This window comes from Zeugodacus cucurbitae, chromosome 5 (genome assembly GCF_028554725.1).
Source record: "Zeugodacus cucurbitae isolate PBARC_wt_2022May chromosome 5, idZeuCucr1.2, whole genome shotgun sequence".
Lineage (NCBI taxonomy): Eukaryota > Metazoa > Arthropoda > Insecta > Diptera > Tephritidae > Zeugodacus > Zeugodacus cucurbitae.
In genome coordinates, this window is record NC_071670.1 from 11338078 (window position 1) to 11365387 (window position 27310).

Consider the following 27310-nt stretch of genomic DNA (forward strand, 5'->3'; position numbering starts at 1 on the left):
CTTCATATTTACTTTGGTTAGTAGCTGAGATGAGCAGCATCACAATCAAACGATCACAAAATGAGCTTTTGTTAGTGCGCTTACTAAGTGAAAGAAAATGTTCCAGACTGCTTGCACTGGTTGAGAGAGTGAGTCTATGCCGTACCCTACAATATGTGTATCAGTAATAAAACTCACAATATTTTATATTTAGTATAGGATAAGATTTAGGATAGTCAGTATATGTGGTTAATGTAGTAATTTAAAAAGTTAATTTTTTGCTTTTTTACAATGGAATAATTGTTTTCCTTTCATACGTCAAATATATAACTTCATCCCCATAAATCTGCTGATTGCAGTTTGGTCGTATTATCTCATCGTAGGTGCTCGTATCACGCTCTTCGCTTGTACGTATTAGTGACAAATCCGTATGTGTAAGTATACGATCACTTACGCTCTCTTATCAATGCCGAGAGTTTTATAATATTTTTATGCTCTTTCGTCGATGTTCTGGTTACAATTAGTAGCTATGATATCGAGAAATTTTCCACAGTATCGCGTGATTAGCGAAGCAAATACATACGTTCAAATTACATTCACTTCGGGTGTTGCTACGGTATGAAGTCTACATTTGATAGTATATAGTATATATGTAGTATAAGATAAGCTTTGCTTTACGCATTTGTTGTTTTTTCACGATATTGTAATTTTGTTATAATGGGAGTGGCGATCTATATTGATCATATTAATTTAGTGATATATAGAAACAAGTACAATAAAAAAGAAAATCTTCTTTAAACAGAAAAGTGTGTGTCAGTATTTGAGGGAAAACCCCGAATTCAGTGTTAATATATATATTTATGCATGTATGTGCTAAGAGAGGGGCTCTCTGGATTAATAATGTGTAGTGTTTAGCTGCCACATACTTACACATTTATATTTTGAAGAGTGAAAACACAGATTGTACTCAACAATCAAGAGTTCGTTCAATACTATTACTCACACAACACCAATTGGGTTGCATGCTAACATATCAGAAGTCTGCAAATGATATTTTGGTATTTATAAATATATAATAATATAATAAAACTCATGAAATTGTAATTAGTATCTAGTATCCGGATGGCTAAAGTTTTGTAATAAAATATATAATTTTAATGATCATTACGCTGTTATATACATGGAGCATTTTATAGATGACGATTATATGAATCTAGTTCAATATGTAATTTTATATATTCAAAATGGTTCTTGTTCATGTTGTTCTCATTCTGACTCGCGTAACGTCATTGTGTCGTAAGTTTGTCTTCTATATTTCATTTATAAATTTCATATATATTTACATACATATATGTATGTAGTCTTTTCGCATAGTATGTGGGCTCATTTTACGCTCTTTGCTTTTTCGAGTTAGTGACAAGTGTGCGATGACTTGAACTCTTTCTTTCTTTCTTTCGTCGAAGTTCTGGTTGCAGTTAGTAGCTATGGTATCGAAAACTGCTTCTTCAGTACAGCGTGAGTAGCGGTGCACATAAGTTCATATTTCAGTCACTTCGTGAGTTGTTACGGTATGAAGTCAACATATATATACATACATATATAAAATATAATATATATAGTACATACGAGTAAATATATACATTTTGAAATCAATTCAATTGTTGTTTTTTTTTGTGATATTGTTATATTGTTAGAAAAGGAATAGCGTCTATATTGATCGTATTAATTTAGTGATTTCTAAAAGCAAGTACAACAAAAGTGAACGCTAATTTTATGTGTATACTATGTAACATTTGCTGAAATCTCCACCCGGTGCGGCGCTGAGAGTCAACATTTGAGAGCGCTAACAAATGTATTGCTCAGTGACATCGTTTTTATATTTTTATTTTTGTTTGCAAACACTTAGCCGCTCACTTGTGGTTTGTTTTTAGTTCTCTACAATTTGCTGATAATCAGATTGAGCTAATAAATCTCAGTAATACTAGGCACATGGCTGCCAAAGTGACGAAATATATTTAGATTTGTTGGATTTTTAAAGTGAACAAAGGAGAAATAATTGAAAAAGAAGAAATAATTAAATTATAAAGAATTTATATATGAAGTTACAACATACATTCGTATATAAAAGAAAAAAGTTTTTTTTTTTTTTTCAATTTAAATCTTTTAAGGTGGAGGATGTTTGTAAAAACTAAATAAGAGTGTAAATTAAATTGTACAATTAACATCAACATTTATCATAAAAAACATTTCTATTGAACTAGAGTTTCCCTGGCAGTATTAGAAATGAATATGGCAATTGACAATCATGCAAAAAACGGTAGTTTCTAAACCCAAAGATCTGATATAGATCTATTTCTGTACGGATCGCTCATTGTAAGCGTTATAAACGTTAGAAAACTACAGTCAGCGTCGTATTTCATCATACGGCAATCTAAAATCAATTTTTTCATTTTTAATTCGCTTAAATTCAAAAAAGTTCTGCTATGAACCGATCAAAATAAAAAAAAAAAAACAAAATATATTTCATATTCCAGTTGCAAATAATTTTTGCTAGTTGTAAATGTAAAAACTCAAAAATTGGCTAAATATTCAAAATTGCTGCGTCATAATTCATCGCACGGCGTTGTTTATCGTTACTTTTAAGAGTTTCTCGTTACCATTTTAAAACAAAATAGCTTCCACATAGAAGTGGAAACAGTTTATCATGTGCTGTGAAGTGGACCAGTAGTTATTTCCTATTTTGACAATAATCGAGAAAATTTATGAAACTTCCTGAGATTTTAGAAAAGTTGTGATATAATAACGAAAAGAAGCATAAAATAATAATGGAGAATAAAAAAATGGATCGAGAGGCGCGAGTTAAATAATAAACAGGATTTATTATTAAGTTTATTTATTGAGTATAATATACCTTCTTGGTTTATTGCTGTTAGTGATAATTGTATGTGTATGTGCTCGGCGTTGCAAACGTTTAGCCGGTTATAGCCGAATCGATGAGGGCGCGACACTCGTCTCTTTCCTTTGCAATTCGACGCCAGTTGGAGATTCCAAGTGTAACCAGGTCGCTCTCCACCTGGTCCCTCCAACGGAGTGGAGGCCTTAGCCCTGGTCGTTTGCAACATTGCGAGGTAGGCAGTCTGTTTGCTCTCCGCTGCGAGACGGCAATCCTCATCGTACCAGCTTGTTTTTTGTCGTTGCCGAAATCCAATTGTTTCGGCTGCAGCGGTACGCAGTGCGTTTGAGATGCCGTTCCACAGTTCTCTTATACACAGATGCTGATGAGTGCTCTCAGTGCAAGTCGATAATTACAATACATTATTATGTGTATATGTCATGATACATGTTTTTATGTTTACAGCTGATAAGGTTTTGTTGATATATTTGGGTTCGTGAGTAAGATAAGGAATGTTATCTTCCTTACCTCGCGCGAACACTTAATGATAGACATAATTAGGAATATGGCACGAAAAAATGGCCGTGTGAGCTGTTCAGAAAGACATATGTAGTGAAATGGAAAGAGTTTCGGAAATATGATTGAGCAAGTATACAATTCATAAAACATTACGGCGTAATGGTTATCTTCAAATTATCGCCGCGACGGACACCGCCTATATCTGAGTCGAACAGTCGAAAACGTTTAACTTTCGCAAATCAGCACTTGAGGAAGGGTATTGACATTTGACAGACAGTACTTTTCACAGACGAAAACATATTTAATCTTTTCTCCAAGAAAACCGTTTGTCGTAGTTACGGAACTTACGCATCCACGTAAAATAGATAAGACTACAGTAAGTGTCACTTAAGATCGTACACCTCAGAACTATGAGTTTGGTTAATATTTGAACTTGTTATTTTACCAAAATAACAAAAGAAATTCAATAGTTTACATAACAAAAAAATATTTCTTGAGTTGATGCCACATTAATATCCGGAGACGGCGCTGGAGTTTTTCTTACTTTCGGGCAGTTATGGAGCGCCCATGACCGTGGATTAAATGAGCTGTGTTTTTACATTGGTTGTCCGCGTAAAGCTTAAAATTAGTTCGGATTCCCATTTTCAAAGCACTTGGTATGGCTTTCCTTTGAGGATATCTATGTAACTGGTTCATAATATTGTTGATAAGAATCATATTACTGACTCCGTGTGCTGACATACATCCCCACACCATTACATATCGTCCTCCATGTTTGACAGTCGCACGCAGATTAGCTAAATCCATCTCTTTTTTTGGGTTTCTCCACACTGTTTGTTTGCCTTGAACTTTGAATCATCCGTAAAAATAACATGATGCCAGTACTCTGATAAATGGTTTGTTCAGAGCAGTTCATCCATGAAAACTGTTTTTACGAAGTACACTCCTTACTGTTGTGGCACTGACTTTCTTTTGGATGTAAATATTCAGCTCGTTGCTAATTTTTGGGGTTGATATTCACTTGACGTATAATCCATCTCTCGTCATTAGGGGTCAATTTACGTTCCTCGGGAGATGTTTGCTTCATTTTGCTAAATTCTGATGCTGAAAACTTTAAAAACTTCAAGAAGACCACTGTATATAACTTAAAAGGCAATATGCGTCAACTTTCAATTCTAAAATTCGTGGGTTTTCCCCGAAAAATATTTCAAATAATCAGCTGTACGATTTTAAGTGACATTTTTGGCGATTTTACGGTATTGCCAGAACACAAAGAAATGTCCACTTTTTTTGAACATTTTTTATTAATATATTCCAAAATTGTTGATTGAAATCATATTATGAGTAGAAAATTTCATTCGCTGTTTCTGTACGATTTTAAGTGACACTCACTGTAATAATGAAAGCAAAGCTCAAGTTGAATTAACGTTATTTAAAATAAGTATTTTTCATCTAATATTTTATAATCGCAACAGGAAAGTCCAATAACTAAAAATGGCCACAAGTTCTACGCAAACAACTTTTTCACAAAGTAATTTGAGTGAATTGAAACCACTTTTCATGGACAAGTTAATGAAGAAAATATTTTGCTTCTACGATGAACAGTCTCTAATAGATGTGACTTTTAAAGTGTCTAACCCAGCGGCTTTGTAAGTATAACCTTGCTTTAATGTCCCATAAAGATGTATTGATTGAAATTTATAATTTTTATTTTTCACAGTGTATCCGCGCATCGCTTAATTGTCTCATCAGCGAGACCTTACTTCGAGAAACTCTTCAACGCGATCAAGGCAATACTCCTGTCATCGAAATAAATGATATCGATAGCGACATCTTTGAGCGCTTAATAACCTTTTGCTACACCGGACAGGCGCTGGTTACAGTTAACAATGTTGCTGCGTTGCTGAAGGCGGCAATGGTGTTGCAATTGGAAGATGCCGTGACCATTTGCATGGACTTTATTATGGCGCATATCGATGAATTCACATTAGAGGGTGTGTATGCACTTGTCAAGCGGAAAATACATGAATATGAAATACAGAATTGCATGGAGGTGAGTCTGATCCTGCACGGAGTGATACACAATGGCGTAATTGAAATTTCCTTGTTGTCAATATTAGATCAGCCAAAGCGACGAGTTTCTCAATTTTGATGTTGAGAAATTGCAATGTCTTCTAGAATCAGACAATTTGAATGTAACTTGTGAGGAAGATGCCTATGATGCCATAACTCGTTGGTTTAATCACGATGTTTCTGCGCGTCAAGAACACCTCTCTCATTTAGTCGCTTGTCTGCGGCTCACTCAATTCGGTGTGGACTTCCTGTTGAATCACATTCAGTCATTACCTGGCTGTGAGTTGTTGGCCCTCCAGGCGTACCAGTGGATCAGTAATCCCTCAGCAAGGACTAGGATAAATATGCGATTTACTGAACCACGTGTAGGGCTCGGTGCTAGAAATTGTGATGAGAAAACATTGCTGCTTGTTTACGAAGAGGTAAGCGCTCACAGCGGTTAACTTTCAAAATTTAATCTCTAATTACATATGTACAATATATATTTTTGGTATAATCAAAGGATAATGTGACGAAGCCATGTGTACTTCAATATAATATAGCTGAGGACACATGGCAAAAATATGCGACTCTATATAAGGATAATATAAACTCTAGTGCGATTTTAGAAGATGACAATTTGTTATTTATTGGTGGTGATAGCTATAAATCACCATCCAAAAGATTTCTCAGTTGGAATATTCCAAATAAAACATGGTGAGAATTGCCAGCAATGAACCAGTCAAGATACGATCATAGTGTTGTCGAATTGGATGGAAACAATGGTTTTGGTGGTATTATTCTTTTGCAGTCAGTTGAAAGGTAAGAATATAAATGATCTAGTGTTCGACCCATTCTCAATTTTTGGCCGATGCTGATCATTTATGAATAAATTTATTTACTAAAGTAGTATAAAAACAAATTAATCACAAAATAAGTTAAAAGTCAGGAAGACGTGTTCACTTAGTAATGAGTTTTCTTTAATATTTCCAATCAAAAATGTTACTTCAATAATATTTTCAGTGACCTTTTCGTTGACCAAACGTGAACCGTTTACTAATCGAGGTGAATGCGACCCAATCTTCAATTGAAAATTACTGAACCAGTTCTGAACCAATTAATTTAGTTTAGTAGTTTCTAGTATATTTTCTGAAAAATTTACTTTTTCTGAGGTTTTTCGTCTGCATTGGTGGTCTTTACAAAAAATCTCTTTTGGTCTGTGAACTCGCCAAAGTACCAACACTTTTTTACAGCAGATAGCATTCCGTATCCTTTGTTCTAAATGTTATAACTTAATTTATAGTTTTGTTAAATCCTTCTTTGGTTTAACTGTATTTTTAATCGTTGCAATAGTTTGATCTTGACCATACCAACACCAGACCTTTTCATAGTATCTGGAATTAGTGTGCTAAGGTTTGTCAAGAAATCTCGATCAAATTATCGATTGACCAAATACACTTATTTAGCGGTACCATCAACAGTTGATGAAAAGTGGTTCATTAACAAAAACGGCAAGCGAAAACGATCGAAATCGAAACGCGGTGAACCGAAGCAAACGGTGCCCGGCCAAGCAATGATTGACGGGCAGGAAAGTTTCGCTATGTGTGTGATGGGTTTGACAATAATTTACTTTTAGCCACCATCTTACCTCCAAACTTTGTTCGAACCTGTACTCTCAACAGTGGGATGTTCGAAGGAAGCATTTGCTCAGAAGAATAAGATTTGTGTTCAATCAAGACAACGCTAAGCCACATATATCGATGGAAGCTCCGAAAACGTTTTTAAGAGGTTCATTTATATCCACCTGCTCTTGTCTATAGCCAATGATGTAGCTTATGGTATATTCGCATAAAGCGAATTTTTTAAAACTATGTGGTCCAGTTTTTTAACATTACGAATAGGGGTTAATATTAGAATGGCATTATGAGATTGTCTTCCAAAAGGCATCAAGTTATCAAAATGGTTAATTTTGAAATGAACCGTTAATTTAATGCAAAAGTAGGTGATTTATTTCTACTAGTCCTTATACTATTACGCTGAGGAATGAATGGCCCAGTTAAATATGAATCGGACTGTGTTTTAAAAGGCAAACAGAAGAATTCATGATCTAAGCTATTAAACAATTTTTGATAAAAAATTGAAAAAGGTGAAGAACAAAACACGGAATCGCATGTGGAAGAACAAAAAAATATACAAATTTTCACCTGTTGTTAATGTTACGAAACACAACGCTGATCACTTCAATGTAGTAAATAAGTTGTAATTATTTATTGTTTATTTCAAGGTATACGGCATCCAATGGTTGGGAGTTCGTGGCACGTTTGCTTACAGCATAATGGGTGGTTCAGATTATGGATGTAGGTTCAAATCTGTTAAATGCTATAATCCCGATTCGAATAGTTGGAGTAAATGTGCAGATATGACATATATTCATGCAGAGCCTACTGTAAGTAAGATTAAAAACTAATGGTTGATATATTGAGGGCACTTTGAAAACTTTATCACCTTTGAAATAATAGGTTCATTTATGAGTATAAAGCTCTCACTTTAAACTATTTTGCAAACTTAGGCAAAAAGGCGAAAAATTAACACACATTTTAACTAAATTTCTGTTTGTTAATTAAATTTTCCGGAAATCTTTTGCGGGAAGCAAAGATCAACTTTAGAATTGCTATGGAACCAAACTGTTCACGTTTTATAATTTAGTAGAGCGCAATACATCACGCCACGTACACAACGACTTGGTATTAAAGTGTGTGAGGTGGCTGAGGTATAGGCACCCTAATTTAACGTATTTAAACTTATAATCGAAACATATATAGGATGTGTGTGCTCCAGTTACTAGACCCTTACATAACGATTCGACTTATGTGAACCTGTATATTTATTGCTGATAGACTAAGTAACTGAAATATTGTCGAATTTATGTCCAGTAAAAATTTTCTACCAAGCAAATCTCTCAATTTTATTTAGTAATTACATACTGACGATACAATAAGAAAATTCACTTGATTTCACTGAGGTATATCTTCGCCAGATATTTCTAGAACTGCGACTTCGTTTCAAGTGAAAATATCTATAAATTTACACAAAATTATAATTAAGCTGTCCTCTTACCACCCATAAAGTTAAATAAAATATTAATTCCTATTTTTTTCACTACAGGTAGCTACACACAATGGTCACATCTATGTTGTAGGCGATTATAAAGGTCCCCCAGTTGTTGAACGTTACGATCCACAGCGAGACACCTGGTCTCAGGTACATTTCAGTTGATGTTTTCCAATTGTTTGATATTAAACCAAATCTTCCGAAAAAACAGATTTGCTCTCTGGATGATGGCTACAGGGGCAGTCGCGCTTGCGTATCCTTTTACAATAAACTATGGACAATTGGTGGCAGCCTTCTGGATGGAAGTACAGTTGTAGCAGTGTACAATGAGGCAAATGACTTTTGGGAAATGAAGCGCCCATTAGCTGTAGGTCGGATAAGTTCATGTTTTGTTGTTTCTTTGTCTTTACTGACATCAATACAATAACTACTTATAAGAAAAACACAAAATGTGGTGCATTTTCAATTTTTACAATTCGTCTAACGCGAATCAAAAGCTGTAACGGTAAAAGTTTGTTGTAATTGTCAATGCTTTCGTTCTTGTTTTGGAATATATATATAAATAAATTGTGGTTACATCTGTATCTGTAGCAGTTCCAATCAAAATTTAGCTTTGTTTGTAAACGAAATATAGAGAGTCTAATTGAAAAATCGACTGGTCACAAAGAGTGGTGGAAATGAAAAGTAACGCTGTTGTTATTATTACAATCACAGTTAAGTTAATAAGTAAATGAATAAAGAATAAATAACAAAAAAACATTAAAAAGGAAAAAATTAAACTTTTTACTTAATCTAACAGAATGTCATAGAACACACGAAAAAATACGCATGCACACACACGTACTTATGCTAATCAAGGTAAGAACTGAGGGCTCAACCCATTTGCTGTACACCATTGCGTATGAGTAATGCGCTGCACTCGTAAACTCTTGCGATTCTCCAAAGGCTAATAATATCGCTGAAAGCGGAAGTGTAAGTGACAACCAGGGAATAACAACGACAAAACGAAATGTAATGCGCTAAATTGCTGGCAGCTCAAGTAGATACACGAATAGCTTTCTGTTTTTTTTTCATAGAAACTGGCTTGCGAATCAACAGTCATGATGTTACAGCGAAAGACAATCAGAAATTCGCGCTGAATCGAATGGATTGATGTGGAATTCGGGGCAAATAATTTGCTGAAATGTAGCTGTGAAGATTGAGAAAGATTGGAATATGAGAAAATGGAAAACTAATAAAATATTTAACGGGTTTCTGTGATTCGAGATTGGATATTGGTAAAATGAAATAAACTAGAATTTATAGGAAGAATTAAAAAAAATCGAGATATATGTAGTTGTTAGATTAGATTCATAGTAACAGAAAACTACAGATAATGGAGCTTGGCCAACAAGTGTTAAAAGAGAGCCGTGTTTCTGCTCAGCACCGCAATGAATCTCCCGTAAGTTCATATCTATCCAACTATATCATATAGATGTCATTCAATCGCTTATTGAGATATAAGTTTTGCTCTTATAACTCCTACATTTCAGCAGCTAAGCACCTAAAATTTTTATACTCTCGCAACAAAAGTTGCTAAGAGAGTATTATATGTTTGTTCACATAACGGTTGTTTGTAATTCAACTAAAGAAAACTAAACGAGTTAGATATAAGGTTTTATAAATCAAAATAATCAAAATGAAGAGTGGAGTTCAAATCCGGATGTCTCTCTGTTCGTCCGTCTGTTCGTGCAACGGATAACTGGAGTAAAAATTAAGATATCTTGACGAAACTTGGTATATATATTCCTATAAAGTGTCATAACTAAGCCATGAATAAAGCTATAATAGTAAAATTTGGTATAAAGGATCGCACAGAGAAGAGGTATATCTGAATGTCGATTTTTTGGATAATAGTGGGCGTGGACCCGTCCCTAAATATATTTTTGTTAATATCACTAAAACCAATGGAGCTATATCAACCAAACTTTCTGCAGTCATTTCTCTTACGTACCCCATTACACACCATAAAATCTGATATAATCGGATTATAGCCACGCCCACCTTCCATACAAAGGTTATGCCGAAAATTACTAAAAGTACGTTAATTCACTAGCGGCAAACGTCAGAATCACTAAAATTTACAGAGTTGCACTCAGATTTTTTTAAATATAAAATGGGCGGGGCGTCGACCACTTAAGGATCAAAAACCACATCTCAAAAACTACTCGATCCATTTCAATAAATTTCGGTACATAAAACTTTCTTGACATCCTTATACCTTGCAAGGAAAATTTACAAAATCTGTTCACATCCACAATTACCTCGGCCCTCATACACTATAAAATTTTCTAGAGTTTACAATTATCAGGACTGGAAAGCTGAGAGTAAATATCATTATCATAACCAGGGGACTAGAACGTATAGCAACCATACAACATTGTTCAGAATTTGCATTTTGTACTATAAATGAGTAACTTTAATTGAGTAATTACATATATGAGATTTTGTTCTTTATTTAAGTTATAATGGACGCAAAATATGTACGAAAAATCATCGAAATCGGATTACTATAACATATACAGTTGATCTCCTTTTTGCACGGTTAACTGGGATAGTAAATTACTCGTGTAAAAAAAAAACGTGCAAAAAAATCAAATTTTTATATAAAACTCACTATTGGGACCAATTTAAGAAAAAAATCGTGCAAAAAATAGAAAACGTGTAAAAAAGATCTAATTTTACATGAAATTCTATCTATTCGTACAGAGAGAATTTTCACTGTTGTTGTTGTTAAAGACTTTTCTGGTATTATATATATGTACATATTACAGTTAGAAGGAACAAACAACAACTATTTTGGGAATGGTAAAAAAATAATAATTTTCAAAGTTCCGTCATTAATCGCTGTGTCTTCTTTTTTCTTACTCTTCATACAGCTTCATTTATTTGTTTACGTATTGAAATTGTTGCAACCTTTTCACTGGCTTTCGAATCTAAGATTTGTATTTTTTAGTTTAAACCTAATTCAGAATTTATTAAATTCTATTAACAGCAATGGATTTGTGACGTATTGACGGATGGAATTTTGATTTTATTGCAAAAAAGTATACAATTAAAATAAAAAATCCGTGTAAAAAAAATAAAACCGTGTAAAAATGGTAACTGGGAAGTGTTCAAAAACACCGTGTAAAAAAAACCGTGCAAAAAAAACGGGTAAAAAGGAGATCAACTGTAGTTGTCATACAATCTACTGTCGGATTAATACTTTATTCTATAACTTCTTCAGTTTAGTAATTACAAATATGAAATTTCGTCATACTAAACACTTTTCCGAAAAGCATATGACAACCATAACATATACCTGACACACAAACGATTTTCAAATTCAATAATTTGACATTTAAATTGTTATATAAACTACATATATACAGTATTATAAATAATATTTCCAGTTTAATGAACATTTTTCAATATAACGATATTCATGAAAATATTTTTTTCTTTCCAAAGTTGGCAAAAAGCAATATTTTTGTAATAATTTTGCTGCCAAAAATTGGCAAATCCTCATCACAATCAATCCTTCTTTGTTTGTCAAATAAATTAATTGCTACTCGTTTACAGCAGCATGAAAGCTAACCAACCATGAAAACCGACTACAAGGCCACAAATGGTATGCCAAAAACAAATTTCACTTTTGAATATTTATTATTTCTTTTATAAATATAATTTACAAAGGAAAATTTTTCCAAAATAAAAATGTAAAACTAAAATCCTGACGCTCAAGTGCTTTACTGTGGGAGTGTATTAGATACTATATACGATACTCGACGGCATTTTCACAACATTTGCCACACTCACTCGCATATGCGACCTAAAGACCTGCAGTGTGGAGTGACTCATTCTGCTAGCAGCAGTTAAGGCCAACCCACTTTGTCCACCCACTTTCTGTCGAACTATAAAATCTTAATTACAGTCGGCACAAATTCGCATAGCAAATTTCAAGTCATAAATGCAAACAAGCAAAACAGTTCACTAGCAGTTTTATTCCCACACACCTACTGGTATATATGACCTGTATATGAGTTTATGAAAGCAAGATCTGCAACATGACTAAATCTTCAGATGAGTGTCTCATATGCAGCATGCACTTGATCTCATAACACAGGCAATTGCACATATTGCCCATTTTCATAGCAACAATAATAACAAGGATAGATACGGAAAAAAGTATACGGAAAAAGTAAATTGAGAATTTTCGGTCTTAGACACAGTAGCATAGTAAATATAATTTTTGTTGCTTACCTTGTTATTGATGTTACAAATTTAGGTTTAAACGCTGCAACCCTTGTATACAACCAACTGCGCAGGTTCAAGGACGTCGTCGGAATTCAGTGCTCAAAGCTGAAATGTAAGTTATTTAAATAGTTCAGTTTATGTAAACATATACTAAAAACTTTTATAAAATATGTGATGTACATACGTCTAAAACAAACTCATATTGCAGAAAAGTTATCAAAGTAACTGGTACCGCATTTAGAAATTAAAATTTTATGAAATCTACATTATTAACGTAAATTGAGCACTAAATAAAAAAAACGAACGATAAACCACTAGTAAAAGACGGTTACCGGTTTCAAATACTTTTTCGTTACAAAATTTTAGTTGACCAATTAATACCGAATAATCGTAATAAATTTATTAAATAGTGGGTATTCGTTACTTTATATGCAAATACTTATGAAATTATAAATCTAACAAACAATTACTGACGATCAAATAAAAGTATTCATTCAGTATAAAAACCGAATAACCGCTGCAATAAATAATAATAATACTCTCCGAGTATTGCATTGTGTCTGCAAAAAGAGTCCTCTCGGCATAATAAATATTGAACTGACGACCTTGAACGAAGAGTCAAGTCCACTTCTATGAAATGTAGAGGCGATTACAGTCTCCAGTTCTTCATAAATCTATTTGGTAAATATTCAACGAAATTTGGTGGGATTACGAATATTTTGCAACACAGAAAGATTACTAATTTTTTGGTAGACTATTTCTGTTGTTTCTCGGCTCAGACAGTTGTAGGAACATTCATTTTTTTAGGCAGTTGGACAACGCTTTGGAAATCTTGATAAAAAAATAGAATGAAATTGTTTAGCGACTTTTTTTGGAAATGAGATTTTGAAGAAACAAGGAAAGCCCGAAAAGCAACACAACTAAAACAAATTATGCTGAAGAACGGAATGTCTCATGATTCTTAAAATCGCTCGAATTCCACATTCTATTTTCTATTTAAGAAAACGCTACTTTATTTAAGTCCATCCTGCTTTATGGTGCAGAAGCGTGGACGATGTCAACAGATCTGATGAGACGACACGAGGAGTTTTCGTGAGGAAAATTTCGAGCACAATTTATGGTCCTCCGAACTTTGGCAACGGCGAATACCGCAGACGATGGAACGAAGAGCTGTACGAGTTATACGACGACATTGACCTAGTTCAGCAAATAAAAAGACAGCGGCTACGCTGGCTAGGTCATGTTGTTCGAATGGACGAACGTGCTCCAAGCTCTGTAAGTGTTCGATGCATTACCCGCCGGAGAAAGCCGAGGAAGAGGAAGGCCTCCATTCCGTTGGAGGGACCAGCTGGAGAGCGACCTGGTTACACTTGGGATCTCCAACTGGCGCCGAACTGCGAAGGAAAGAGTGGAGTGGCACGCTACCATCGATTCGGCTATAACCGTCTAAAAAGTTTCAACACCAATCACATACATAATTGATTTAAGCTGATATCTTGAGTTTTATAATTAAAATTGGATCTGGAAGTCGAGCTGTATTGTAATTATCTTATATCTAACTGGAAGTAATCTTTAGATATGCTGAACTTTCAGAGACAGCACCACTTTGGATATTTTACACGAAATTTTCAAGCGAATTTCTACTTTTGTTAAAGTTTTAATCTCCCCCACACCGGTTACATAAAGTAAGCAGCTTTGAAGTTGTAGTCATTGACTTCCTGCTGCTACTGTGCGAGTGTGAGCTCGTATATCCTGATAATTGTAAGTGTCGCATGTATGCGGATTGTTTTCACTTACTTTATTTTGCTTTATTTCAGAAACACGAGGAGCATAAGAGTATATATCGACTGAGTCGTGTTTGTTCCACTACGTAGCCAAGATAGTTGGTGTTGTCCGGCCGGTAAACTGAAAACTTGTTCACTTCATTACTGCTATGGAAATTTATTGGCTACGATGCATTGAAGTCGTCAATGTTACTTGGCTAGTGCAGCTTTACGAGAAATTTTAGGCTCATATGAATTTAGAATGGGGGGTGAGAACGAAGCAAGCAGCAAAACTCTACATAATACAGATACAAAAGTATTATTTTTCAGGAAATTGTATTCATTTAGTCTACATCTATATAGACCAGAATTGAAAGAGAGTTCCGAATTCAAAAATAAATAAATAAAGTAAAATGGAATGGTTTGTTCGTTAACAAACAAACAACTGGACCCAATTTGACCTTATCCAATTAAATATTCTCGAACCTTCTCTGAACTGTCGGAGGTCTGTCGAGCAAAGACCTCGTCTTCAAATATCAAAAATATGCTTAGATTCGACCAGCATTCCGTTTTATGTGTTTTGGAGCACTCCTGATCAAAGACAGAGATTTTGGGCCATATGTAATAGCAAGATCCTCCTCATTGATTCCAAGGAACTCATCATAAAAACTCACTCAGTACAAATAAATATATTAGAAGCTTTCATCAAAATTTACTCAACAAAAAGCTTTGCTAAAACTTTCGTGTGAAATTAAGCTCTGTCGAAAGCTTTCAAGTTCTTATTAAATAAAAACAGTTTTTTCTGCACGACAAACTATTCAAAGCAAATATTTTAAGTTCATTCAACATGCCAACAACGCCTCAGTTAGCGAACTGCTAAATCTTTCATAATAAAAATCTCAAAAGGATTTGTCAGCGATAGTTTGCGATTGCAAATGTATAGTATAACAGAAAAAGAGGTTTCCAGGATTCTTTATACATTTCTTTACCATCTTCTTAACAACGTGACTGCGTTGTCATATTTTCCGGTCATTTATTTCATAAGTCGCAAGCAGCTTATTTATAAATTCCTGTTGCTGACATACAGCTGAAAAACTTAGCATTGAATTTAGAAGCATTAAAGCGAACTGAAAGCGGAAATCGTAAGGGAAAAATATACATGCAGCGCGACAACATGCAGCTTATGCCACCTTGACAGCGTACGAGAACAAGCGGAATGCTGTCTGTTAAATAAATATACTTCATACTCTAGTTTTTATATGACTGTGTCGGTGAAATATGAACAGACATCACATGACTTTTCATTACTATGAAGTCATACTCCCCTTGTATAATTTTTTACAAAGAAAATCAGTGATAACAGAAAAATTCGCAACATATGATATACTGTTCATCATGTGATATTACATGATGTTAAATAACATCATATGATAACAAAAATCTTTTTCAAACATACTTATTACTCATATCTATATTTTACCCAGTTTAAAATGATTGTCGCAACAACACCGAAGAGCTACTAAATCCCAACGCATGCTATTTTATTGAGCATTGTGATTGTGATATCACAACATCATATCATCATATGTTATATGTTATCACCAAAGCATGTACTTAAGATTTCGTACATTATGTGACATCACAAGAAACACACTAGCGTATATCACATGCTATTACTTTCAACATCACATCAAGTATGCCATGAATCCCTTTAAAGGAATCATTGTTACTAATTGGTTCTAAATACCCTGAGCTGCTCTGACAACGGCAAGAACTGTATCCGACACGGTGGTTAGGTATTGAGTTCAAATAATGGGTTTCTATGGGAAGTCCTACGGAAAGCCAAATGCCATTACTGTAGAAGCTGCCAAGTAATAGGAGAAAAGGGATAAGAATAAGGGAAAGTATAATACTTGTATGCGGATGCAAGGCTTTGTTTATGAAAAAATGGAAACAATCGGTCGCGGATTCCTCGACGATGCCTCGGAAGATGCACATATAAAATGTTTTAATTGATTGATTAATTTCTGAGTGGTTCAGAGTAGGTATGGTAGGGTAAGGGGATCCCAGTACCTGAGCTTTGATAAAAGCAAGTGTGATTTTGGGTCCACAACTTCTTAGCTGTACCAGAGGGTGGCGAGTTAAAGCCTTGAGCCATTTCTAGAGTACTCATCGTTAATCCGAAGAACTGATTCTGTTAAATACTGAGACATATTTAAAAAGTATATTTCACATCTAAGAGAATTATGAACAAAAAAGTAGATGGAGGTCTACAGAATGTATTCATGGTTATCCCGTATTATGCAGAAGACAAGCTTGCTTTTCTTTGACAGACGGTTCTACGTAATCGGAAGAGATACGATTCTCTAGCTTGAGTTCTTGGTCCTAGTAATATAATGCAGAGCTAGAAAGTAAATTAGCAAGTCCGAATTGGAGATCCACTGCAACTACGGCGAAATGAAGCATTTCCAGAATTATTTAACAATAATCTGGGTTCCTTGACTACAGAGGATGTAAAAATTAGTACATGATTTACGAAGTTCTAGGTATCTAGAAAAATATATATGTTTGATCTAGCTGTTCATTCTCTGTCACTAACTAATAAATAACGGTTAAAAGCAGTGGTAATATTTCAAATATCATTCAGGATATAAAGAACCAGAATAAAGCATTCCTTTCATGCTCGCATAAAATAGTGAGTATGAGAGAGATAGAACGATGTCGAGCGAGAACTGGAATGCGCATAATTGTATCATACAAAATAGTAACGGATGCTAATCAAATTAAATTTGACAGCAAAGAGCTTATTTTTGTGAGCAGTCACAAAGCAATGCCCAGCGATAAAACTGTCTGAGAAGAAATAAAAGCATAACCGAGATAACAAAAAAAAGCATGCTAAAACTAACAAACATAGCAACAAATACTAAAGCTGCAATCCAAGCAACCACTGCAATTGCATTTGGGCGCAACAAAGAGATTTTGTTGTAAACGTCAAGCGTACCCCGAGGGTACTTGTCTAGCACGATATCATCCGCTGGTAGATTTTGAAGCCGCACTCGGCTATTCTAATGGAAAAAGAGCATGGAAAAAAAGTTTGTTTGAGTAATTTTTCTTAGTTTGTCGTCAACATGATTTGTTGTTTTTATTTTGATTTAATTATTGTTTTCATAGTTAATAAGCGCTGTTACGGTTTTATGCGCGAGTTACATATACGAATAATTATGTAAAGACACCTGACGGTGCAATTGATAAGTACGATGAACTGTTGAAACAAATTGTAACATAATACCATTTCCGGCCTTTTACTAAAATGCTAAACAAATAAAGTAGTTGAAAATGAAAAAGACAATAAATTTCTTAAGAATTATCCAAATTAACAGTAATATGCTTAATCAACAATTTCATAAATACAATATGTTAAAACTAATTAATAAGCAAATTGTAATTAAACTAAGCTTGATTTTAAGTGAATAACATTAAATAAAGTAGTCTGTTCTTGGATGTCATCAACGTCAGCTCGTTGCAATGTAAATTGATTTTTATTATTTTTTAAAAAACCGTTCACTACGACTAAAGAGAAAAGTCACGCGCTTGCGGCATAAATGTTGTCATAAAATCGCAAAGTATTTTAACTGATTTTCAACCAAATTTGTTCCAAAGGATTGGTGACCTCAGATGTATCTAAAGTAAGCAATAACCTTTTCACGAAGCCAAATTAATTGATCAATTAAAGGTTTGGTTGAGAAACCAATTTTTGTCTTTCACACTGCCGGCTACTAGATAATCGATCAGCTGTTACACATTTTGGTTTTTGCTTTTCATAAGAAGTTGGTAAGTTTCACCAACTGATTGCTATTTTTAGCAGCGACTGCTACCATCGTGAACAATAACTCGCAAACAAAGAACGTAGACATAATTACTAATACGGTCTTTGTCGCAGTTACATTTCATTTTCAAGTCGATTAAAATTCAATTAAAAGCAAGTAAGGAAAGGCTAAGTTCGGGTGCAACCGAATACTCTCGCAATTTATTGATGTAATTTTATAAAGATAACACAATCTGACCCATATATTCGGCATAAAGCTCAATAGAATAATGAAAATCATCATAAATAATAAATGGGGACTGAGGTAATTCCTAAACCGAGTTCAATCCTTTTCACCACCAAGATACAATATATCGAAGACTATACGCTCACTTAATTTAATATTACTTTTAATTAGGTATATGGGATCTGGGGGAAGTCATGACCCGATTTTTACCATTTCAGGTACAGAGAGAAACTGTTATGAGAAAAAAATTCAGAGGGAATGAATTACATTAAAATATCTGAGAGATTTACTTATATTATCGGTGAAAAATTACCCTTAGGCACTGAGTTCTTCATGTTCGATATCAGGGGCCTTGAAAAGTCATGGTCCGATTTTGACAATTTTTCCACAAGTAATGTCACTGCTCAAATAGAGTATTTGTGTGAAGTTTTATTCCGGTATCTTCATTAGTTCCTAGTTCCTAGTGTATACATGTATTATAAAGTGAACGAGTTAGAAGAATTCAAAATTGAGTTATATGGGAAGTAGGCGTAGTTGTGAACCGATTGCGCCCATATTCCATGTCTTCAGGGTATCAAGAAAGTGTTATATACCGAATTTCATTGAAATCGGTCGAGTAGTTCTTGAGTTATGGTTTTTGACTCATAAATGGGCGATGCCACGCCCATTTTCCATTTTTTAAAAAAATCTGAGTGCAGCTTCCATCTGCCATTTCTTATGTGAAATTTAGTGTTTCTTACGTTTCTCGTTAGTGAGTTAACGCACTTTTAGTCATTTTACACCTAATCTTTGTATGGGAGGTGGGCGTGGTAATTATCCGATTTCTTTAATTTTAGGACTGTATAAGGAAACGGCTAAAAGAAACGACTGCAGATCCTATGCGATGCTATGTTCCAAGAAAAAATATTAAAAAAAAAAAAAAAAAATTAAGAAATTTAATTTAAAATTTAAGAAAAAAATATTAAAAAATTTTTTCATAACTTTATTTATGCCTTAGTTATGACACTGTATAGGTTTTCGGTTTTCGCCATGTTGTGGGCGTGGCACTGGACTGATTTTGCAAATCTTTGAAAGCGTGCCAAGATATATGCGTTCCAAGTTTCATCAAGATATCTTAATTTTTACTCAAGTTACAGCTTGCACAGACGGACGGTCAGACAGACAGACATTCGGATTTGAACTCCACTCTTCACCCTGATCACTTTGGTATATATAACCCTATATCTAACTCGTTAAGTTTTGGGTGTTACAAACAACCGTTATGTGATTAAAACTATAATACTCTCTTTAGCAACATTTGTTGCGAGAGTATAAAAATTATAAATGCATACAGACATAAATATCTTTATTTTTACATTGCAGCCAATGCGAAAAGGTCACCAACCACGCCTTTGTATGTGTGAGAAATAAAACTTGAGAACAAATTTTTAATTGGAAAACTTTTATTAATTGCTGTCGCGTCTTGGCCGACCATAGCTGCCTTTTAATATACAGTTATGTATGTTTGCTTTATACACCAGTCAATATCGATGAAGCGTAGAATTTGAGAAATATAGAAATTATTATGAAGCAAATAACGAGACACTGTAGACATTAGAACATGAAATATGAAGGAATGAATGGAACAATATGAAAAGGAAAAATGTAATAATTGAAGAGAAAAAAAAATAAAAAGAAATAAAATAAAATAAAATAAAATAAAATAAAATAAAATAAGGAAATAGAAAAATTAAAAAAAAAATAATAAAATATATTGTAATAAATATTAGAAGATACAAAAGACAAATATACCAAAACAACAACATAAATATTATATATATAATAAAAAATAAATAAATAAAACTAAAAAAAAAAACAACAAATTAAGTTAAAGAATAATTTTAATAAGAATTAAAAAAAGTATTTGAAAATGATATAAAAAACAAAAATAACTAGAAATTATAAGTACACAAAATTTACATTAAAAACTAAAAAGTATTTTAAAGTATATACATATGAAATGCCTTAAAGGCCGCAAAACTTACTCCAAAAAACCATAACAACTAAATTCCCTTGCTGCCTGTGCAAAAATATTGTTATCGATTGCGAAAAATTGCCTCTCATCAATATTGGCACAAAGTGTTGATTACTCTATATAGCGGGTCACACAGAGTATGTGAAAGGCTCATGCACATATGCATAAGCGGAAAATGTAACACACACCGACCAACAATTTTTTTTATCTGTCCACATATCCTGCCTCTACTGAGGGCCATTTGTAATCCCAAAAACATATATTTACATATACCGGACATATTGGAAGTGAAAGCGCACGAAATTGGATAATTACAAATTGCTGAAAAGTTGCTAATAGGTATGTAGGGGTTTGTATTGTCTGACTCGGTAAGTTTTTATTAACGGTTAAGTCAGTGTTGCAATTCTACGAGGCCAGAAATTGTTGTTTGTAAAGAGTTGGTTCTTAAATTTGGAGACTGAAGTCAGTTTTATACACTGTCCTATAACTAAGGTTATAGTTTTTGAAACATCAAGTTAAAGCCTTGTATGTATGCGACATACTTTGTGAAGAATCTATCGGTGATAATGTCTTCAAAATATTAACATAGTGTAAATCTCAGTGGAAAATCATTTAAAATTTCCGATTAATCGAAAATAATCTTTTAAATTTTCTCTGCAAGCCCTAATATCTATTGTAGCGAGCCCCAGAGATGAGCCAGCTGAAAAATCCGAAGACCATCGGGGGTCTTGGTAGTAAAGGATTACTATAGAATCGTAAAAAGGACTAACAGATGCATTTATTCTCATTTACTGATTTAGTAGAAATGTCTACAACCAGAGAGATTAACTTACTCATGATCATGACTTACTGATCAAAACTCTCTACAGCCCCGAATGTATCGGCTGATAATAATCTAATAGCGTTTTTATAGTGTTTTTAGACAGAAGTAAATTGATCAATTTACCGGCCTCTGCTCGATTTAAACGCTTATTGATATCGATTTACCATACAAAATAAAATCTCAATTTATTTTAAATTGAATTTAAATCGAGTTGAAAATCAAAAGCAACTCTGCGACAAGATCGTACGACTGTGATTGGCTGAATTTTTTGATAAAATAGAATTAATACTACTAGACGGTAGATGGCGCTGCTGAAAATAATAATCAACTGATGAAATTACCAACTTCTTATGAAAAGCAAAAACAAACATGTATAACAGCTGATCGTAAATCCAGTAACCGGCAGTATAAACGGCAAAAATGGGTTTCTCGATTTAAATTTAAATTGATCAATTTATTTGGCTGTCTAAACGCTATAAGTTAAAAAGTTTGAATGCCTCTCGGATTTACAACAAATTAAGGAAAATGGAAGTATACTTTTAGGCGACATCGCTTTATGAAGTACTTGGAGTATTTTCGCTCAGATTTCCTGTATTATATTCTTTACAAAACATGCATAGCTTCTAATCATATTATCCAAAAGTTTATAAAGAATTTGGAAAATCATTCGAAAGGGGTTGTATTGATATACAAAAATTGTAAAAATCTTGATGCAATCTAAAAAAATATGGCGTAACCTTGGCCGGAAAGCTAGAAGTGCGATAACCGTCAATTGTACATATGAAACTGGAATTTGTTCTACCTAACCTAACTTTTTATATATATTTATGGTTATATTAATATGGGTATATGTAAATAATACAGATATCCAATAATTTACGCCATTTTAACCGGCTTAGGGGTTATAAATTGGCCTTAATAGCACCTTGTATCTAAAGAAATCAAAAAGGTAGTCTATTTTTAGGCGCCATAATTTTAAAATCCATTTAAAACCTTTTTGGTTATCCATTTATAAGTATAGTTTGAAAAATCAATACAATTTCATTGCAGTAATTATTATTTATTTATTACGCCTTTCGTCCGGTTACCCTTAGGGCACATAATAAATTTATCCTCAACGCACAGATACTCATATAGAAACTTACACAGAGTTTCTCGCTAGCCGGTTGTTGCGATCGACTGCGAGACACCCACATGTCATCTGCATTATAAAAGTACCACCAGTAAAGCGTATATATATATGTATATATATATATATGTATTGAACCGTTTGTTGTTGTGGCTGTGTGCGAACTTTGATGGTTTCCCTTCTTATTCGTTTCGTAATTAAAAAGTTTAAAGTAATTAGTGTTATGGCTTCAAGCTATAAGTACTTCAGTTTTGTTGTTATTATGGAGTGTTGTTGTTATTAGTGAGTGCTGTAATTACGAGTAGTGGTTCATTGCTGGCAGTCATATTATCCAAAGTACACTGCATTTGATGCGTTGACAGCGCAAAATACTTTTCAATATCCGCTTACTGTTGTTGTTTAACTTTACTATTGAAATGATTAGATGATTAGAGTATTTTCGCATAGGAACTAATTGATCAAAAATTGAGCAAAAGCCAGGCTCGATTAAAGCGCTAATTTATGGCCTTTTCACACAGGAGCTAATTGATCAATTGACCATACAAAATAAAAATCTTATTTTCTACATTAATTTTTAATTGAATTTTAATCGACTTGAAAATGAAATGCAACTTTGCGAACGTATTTGTAAGTAATATGACTCGACGGTAGATGTCACTGCTAAAATAGCAATTAGCTGATTAAACATACCAACTTCTTCTGAAAAGCAAAAACAAAAATATATAACAGCTGATCGATTATCGAGTAGGCAGCAGTGCGAAGGGTAAAAACTGGATTCACAATTAAAATTTTAATTGATCAATTAACTTGGCTGTGCGAAAAGGCCGTTAAAGAAATATGATTATGCCGTAATTAAATGCGGAAGAGCAACATTAAAGCTGTGAGCTTAATAGAAGAACTGATGAAGGTGTACTAGAAGAACCCTTTCTTGGGGTCTACACAAAATTCAGTAGAAAATACCGAATGTTCATGGAAATGATTGAAAAGACTGTAGTTAAGCTTAATAACAGTATGAGAACGGAGTTTCAGAACACATGTAGGAGCGAAATATTAAACTTTGTGCACTGTTTCAGTCGAAGCAATGATTGCCGAGCACGGGTATGTGGACCCCATGAACGTTCAGAGAAATCGAGATCTAATCTTCATTACAATCAACAGGTCGGTAACATGCCTATTTACTACTTAAAGACTTCGATAAAGAAGTTCGACATTTGTAAATCCCTTGTATAAAAACAAAGGTCATCTTAATAGGAGCTGGCTTTTGGGGAGTTACAAATAGCTGGTTATTATTATGATTGGACTGAAACCAAATATTATATATTAAGAAGACAGCACATATTATATTCAGGAAGTTCTGACTCTGGAAAGATAAATATGGTACGATACTGTCCCCAGTTTTTATGAAGCTGCGGAGTCAATCAGATGAGTTTATAAGGACAACTCGGCTGCTGAGTGGATGAATTTTTGAAATCAATTTGATGGATATGTGTCTAGTTAAGAGCACCTCAGAATACCAGTGATCCTAGAAATGGTTTCTAAACCGAAAATATTACTAATTGAATACATTAGATCGTTTTAGAACTGACAGTGACGAGCTTATTGGGATCCAACACTGTATCCATGCTATTTAAAGGACCTTCTTAATATAATTCAATCAGGAACATTAACCAGTGATAGCTTAAGCTTTAAACTGTCCAATGACTCTTTGAGTCATTCACATAACCGACTCAGAAGAGCTTATAGTGTACATATGTAGAATATTCCGTCAGCCTAAACTATCCATTTGTTTAATATTGTTATTAAAGGAACTTCAACTTCTTCCATTGTATCAATATTATTGTAAATAGGGTCAGAAAGTCAGTTATGCAAAACTTTATAATTGAATTTTGTACAGTTAAAAATGCGCTGCTGGCGATACTCAGTAAATAATGTCTGAGAAATCAAAGTAATATTTAGACGAGTATATTTCTAAGCAGCTATTTATAATGTCTGTATGTATTTATAAATCAAATTGACATTTGTAGACACTGCACAACCCCTGAAGCGCGCTTTCGATATTATTAAATAATTGTGTATTTCTTGAAAATTATCTCTGCGTTGACAGCCAATTGACAGTTTGAGTGTTGAAAATTAATTTCAATTTCACTTTGACAGCAAATTCCTAAAATTGCGATTGCTTTCGAAAAGGCGGGTAACGAATGTTAGAATTTTATGTTCGATGAGATGAGAGAGGCAGCAGAGAATTGACCGGTGATATTTAAGATGAAATGGTTATTATAATTAATTCAATAAATTGTGGAGGGAAATTTTTTGATTGATTTTGAGGTTAGCTTTGTGGCAAGCCATTAGAAAGTCTCTAGAAAAACATGATTATGATTTTTATAAAAAACGGTCCAGTGTTTTATATAATTTTTAGAACATATAACTTATTTCGTAAGAACTCACTTGACTTAATAAGCCCCAAGAGGTGTGTAAAAAGGTAGCTTTCAGAGCTTTTAATTGGATACTTGGTGGAGCTGGAGTAGATCAGTGAAGATTAAGTTACTTAGAGGATATCCTCATTTTTTTAATTTGAACTTATTTTAAGTGTTTAACGATAATTTGGCGTGTCAGAGAGGTCAAAGGTTTTGTAGACTAGATTTTCCCCAACAGGGCGCGAACATTGTCATTTTTAATTTTTTTTTTCGAACTTATTTTAAAAGAGTTCAACGACATTTTCGGGTGCCATATAGTTCAAAGATTTTGTGGACTGGACTTTCCCCCAGGTGGAGCAAATTTTCTTTCCTGTAAAACGAAAGAGAGGCTTATATTGGTAATTTCTCTTCTGGCCAAAGAATTCAGGCTGTCGACCAAGAAGCCTCGGGTATTACAAAGCTTAATTTGCTAGTTATAGCATTTTCATAAGTTTTTTGGGAAAAAACAACGTAGGCAACGTGACGGCACTCCAATTGGTATCGCAAAGGAACTAAATAGGTCTATTGCCCTACCAGTATAACCTAACCTTTTGGCAAAGAATAATTCGGTAACCACTAGAACAAAAACCTAAAGTGTTAAAAAAGCTCTAAAGTTCCATAGCTATTTCGACTCGAACACTCTCCCAATGATAATAACTAAGTTAAAAATATTTTGCAGTACTTGGTACAATATAACTAAGCTTCTAAAGCTTCGAGCTCCAGCCGAGCGACATAATTTACAACACGAACACTTCATAATTCATTTCACTTCAATCGCTTTACTATCTTTTAATGATATTGTAAAACTTAACCCCAACATTAACAAGTTGAAAACCACTACGAATGAATTCAATCAAAAAGTTTCAATAACTTCCTGTGGAGGGAGTTTTTCTTACGACCGCTGTTGTTGTTGTTGTAACGGTTATCTTAAGACCGCCTGGACGCCTGATCGCTTGAACTCCGCTTCACTTGATTGCTCTTTTATTGTATCTACAGCAATAAGAAGACCCAGGAGCCAGCGCAAACTACAAAGCGGCAGCCAAGGCTCTTGCCACTTCATAATAACTGCATAAACTTATATACTCAAGCAACCTTTAACCCCAAAAAGAAGTTGAAAAAAAGAAACTCTCAACATTACGCAATTAAAACGCGCTCGACTGGTGGCGTGTGCTGCACAAAAAGCTTAAGTAAGCTACCCGTGGTGGGTGTTGCAAATGAAAATCATAATGAAAACAAGTAAGGAAGGGCTAAGTTCGGGTGTAACCGAACATTTTATACTCTCGCAATTTATTCATTTAACTTTATTTATATTATATAATATACAATTTAACCCACATATTCGTCATATATATTGTATAAAGTCCATTGAAAGTTGGAAACCATAATATTAGGTTAGAAGCACTGAGGTCCTCATGTTCGATTAATGGGGCCTTGAAAACCTATGGTCCGATTTCGGCGATTTTTAGAATGGGGCTGCCACACTATAAAGGTAGTATTTGTTCTGCATCGATATCTTCACTAGTGCTTACTTTATATATTGTAAAGTAAACGATTCAGATCGTCTTCAAAGTTCATTGGGATGTAAGGAAACTATTACAAACCAAGTTTCATTGAAATCGGTCGAGTAGTTATTGAGATATGGTTTTTGACCCATAAGTGGGCGACGCCACGCCCATTTTTCATTTTGTAAAAAAATCTGAGTGCAGCTTCCATCTGCCATTTCTTAAGTGAAATTTAGTGTTTCTGACGTTTTTCGTTAGTGAGTTAACCCACTTTTAGTAATTTTCAACCTAACCTTTGTATTGGAGGTGGGCGTGGTTATTATCCGATTTCTTTCATTTATGGACTGTATTAAGAAGTGGCTAAAAAAAAAACGACTGCAAAAAGTTTGGTTTATATACCTCTATGGGTTTCCGATATATGTACAAAAAACTAAGTAGGGGCGGGGCTACGCCCACTTCCCCAAAAAAATTACATCCAAATATGCCCCTTTATAGTGCGATCCTTCATACCAAATTTTTGGTTATGACACTTTATGTGTTTTCGGTTTTCGCCATTTTGCTCATTTTCGAAAGAAACCTTCCTATGGTGCCAAGAAATAAGTGTGCCAAGTTTCATCAAGATATCTTAATTTATACTCAAGTGACAGCTTGCACAGACGGACGGACGGACGGACAGACAGACATTCGGATTTGAACTCCACTCTTCACCCTGATCGCTTTGGTATATATAACCCTATATCTA

At 34.0% G+C, this 27310-nt stretch overlaps 1 protein-coding gene across 3 annotated transcripts; it reads left to right on the top strand.

The window, feature by feature from the left end:
- The first annotated feature begins 520 nt into the window (after nt 1-520).
- Nucleotides 521-11092, top strand: LOC114805013 (kelch-like protein 4). 3 transcript variants are annotated; one of them, XM_054232003.1, is made up of 6 exons: nt 521-595; nt 4867-5444; nt 5512-5886; nt 7728-7889; nt 8609-8704; nt 8766-11091. In XM_054232003.1, exons 2-6 carry the CDS (start codon nt 5061-5063, stop codon nt 8979-8981), a joined length of 1233 nt encoding a protein of 410 aa, XP_054087978.1. In that variant the 5' UTR covers nt 521-595; nt 4867-5060; the 3' UTR covers nt 8982-11091. The 3 variants fall into 3 exon arrangements, with proteins under 3 accessions (XP_054087978.1, XP_054087977.1, XP_054087980.1); XM_054232002.1 differs by lacking the exon at nt 521-595 and adding an exon at nt 604-1547; XM_054232005.1 differs by lacking the exon at nt 521-595 and having other exon boundaries at nt 1586-5040; nt 5112-5444; nt 8766-11092.
- Nucleotides 11093-27310: the final 16218 nt, after the last annotated feature.

Coding starts and splice junctions, on each gene's coding strand:
- LOC114805013 (XM_054232003.1), top strand. CDS start 5,061: ATGTCCCATAAAGATGTATTGATTGAAATTTATAATTTTTATTTTTCA. Junction 5,445..5,511: donor AAATACAGAATTGCATGGAG/GTGAGTCTGATC, acceptor TGTCAATATTAG/ATCAGCCAAAGCGACGAGTT. Junction 8,705..8,765: donor AGCGAGACACCTGGTCTCAG/GTACATTTCAGT, acceptor CCGAAAAAACAG/ATTTGCTCTCTGGATGATGG.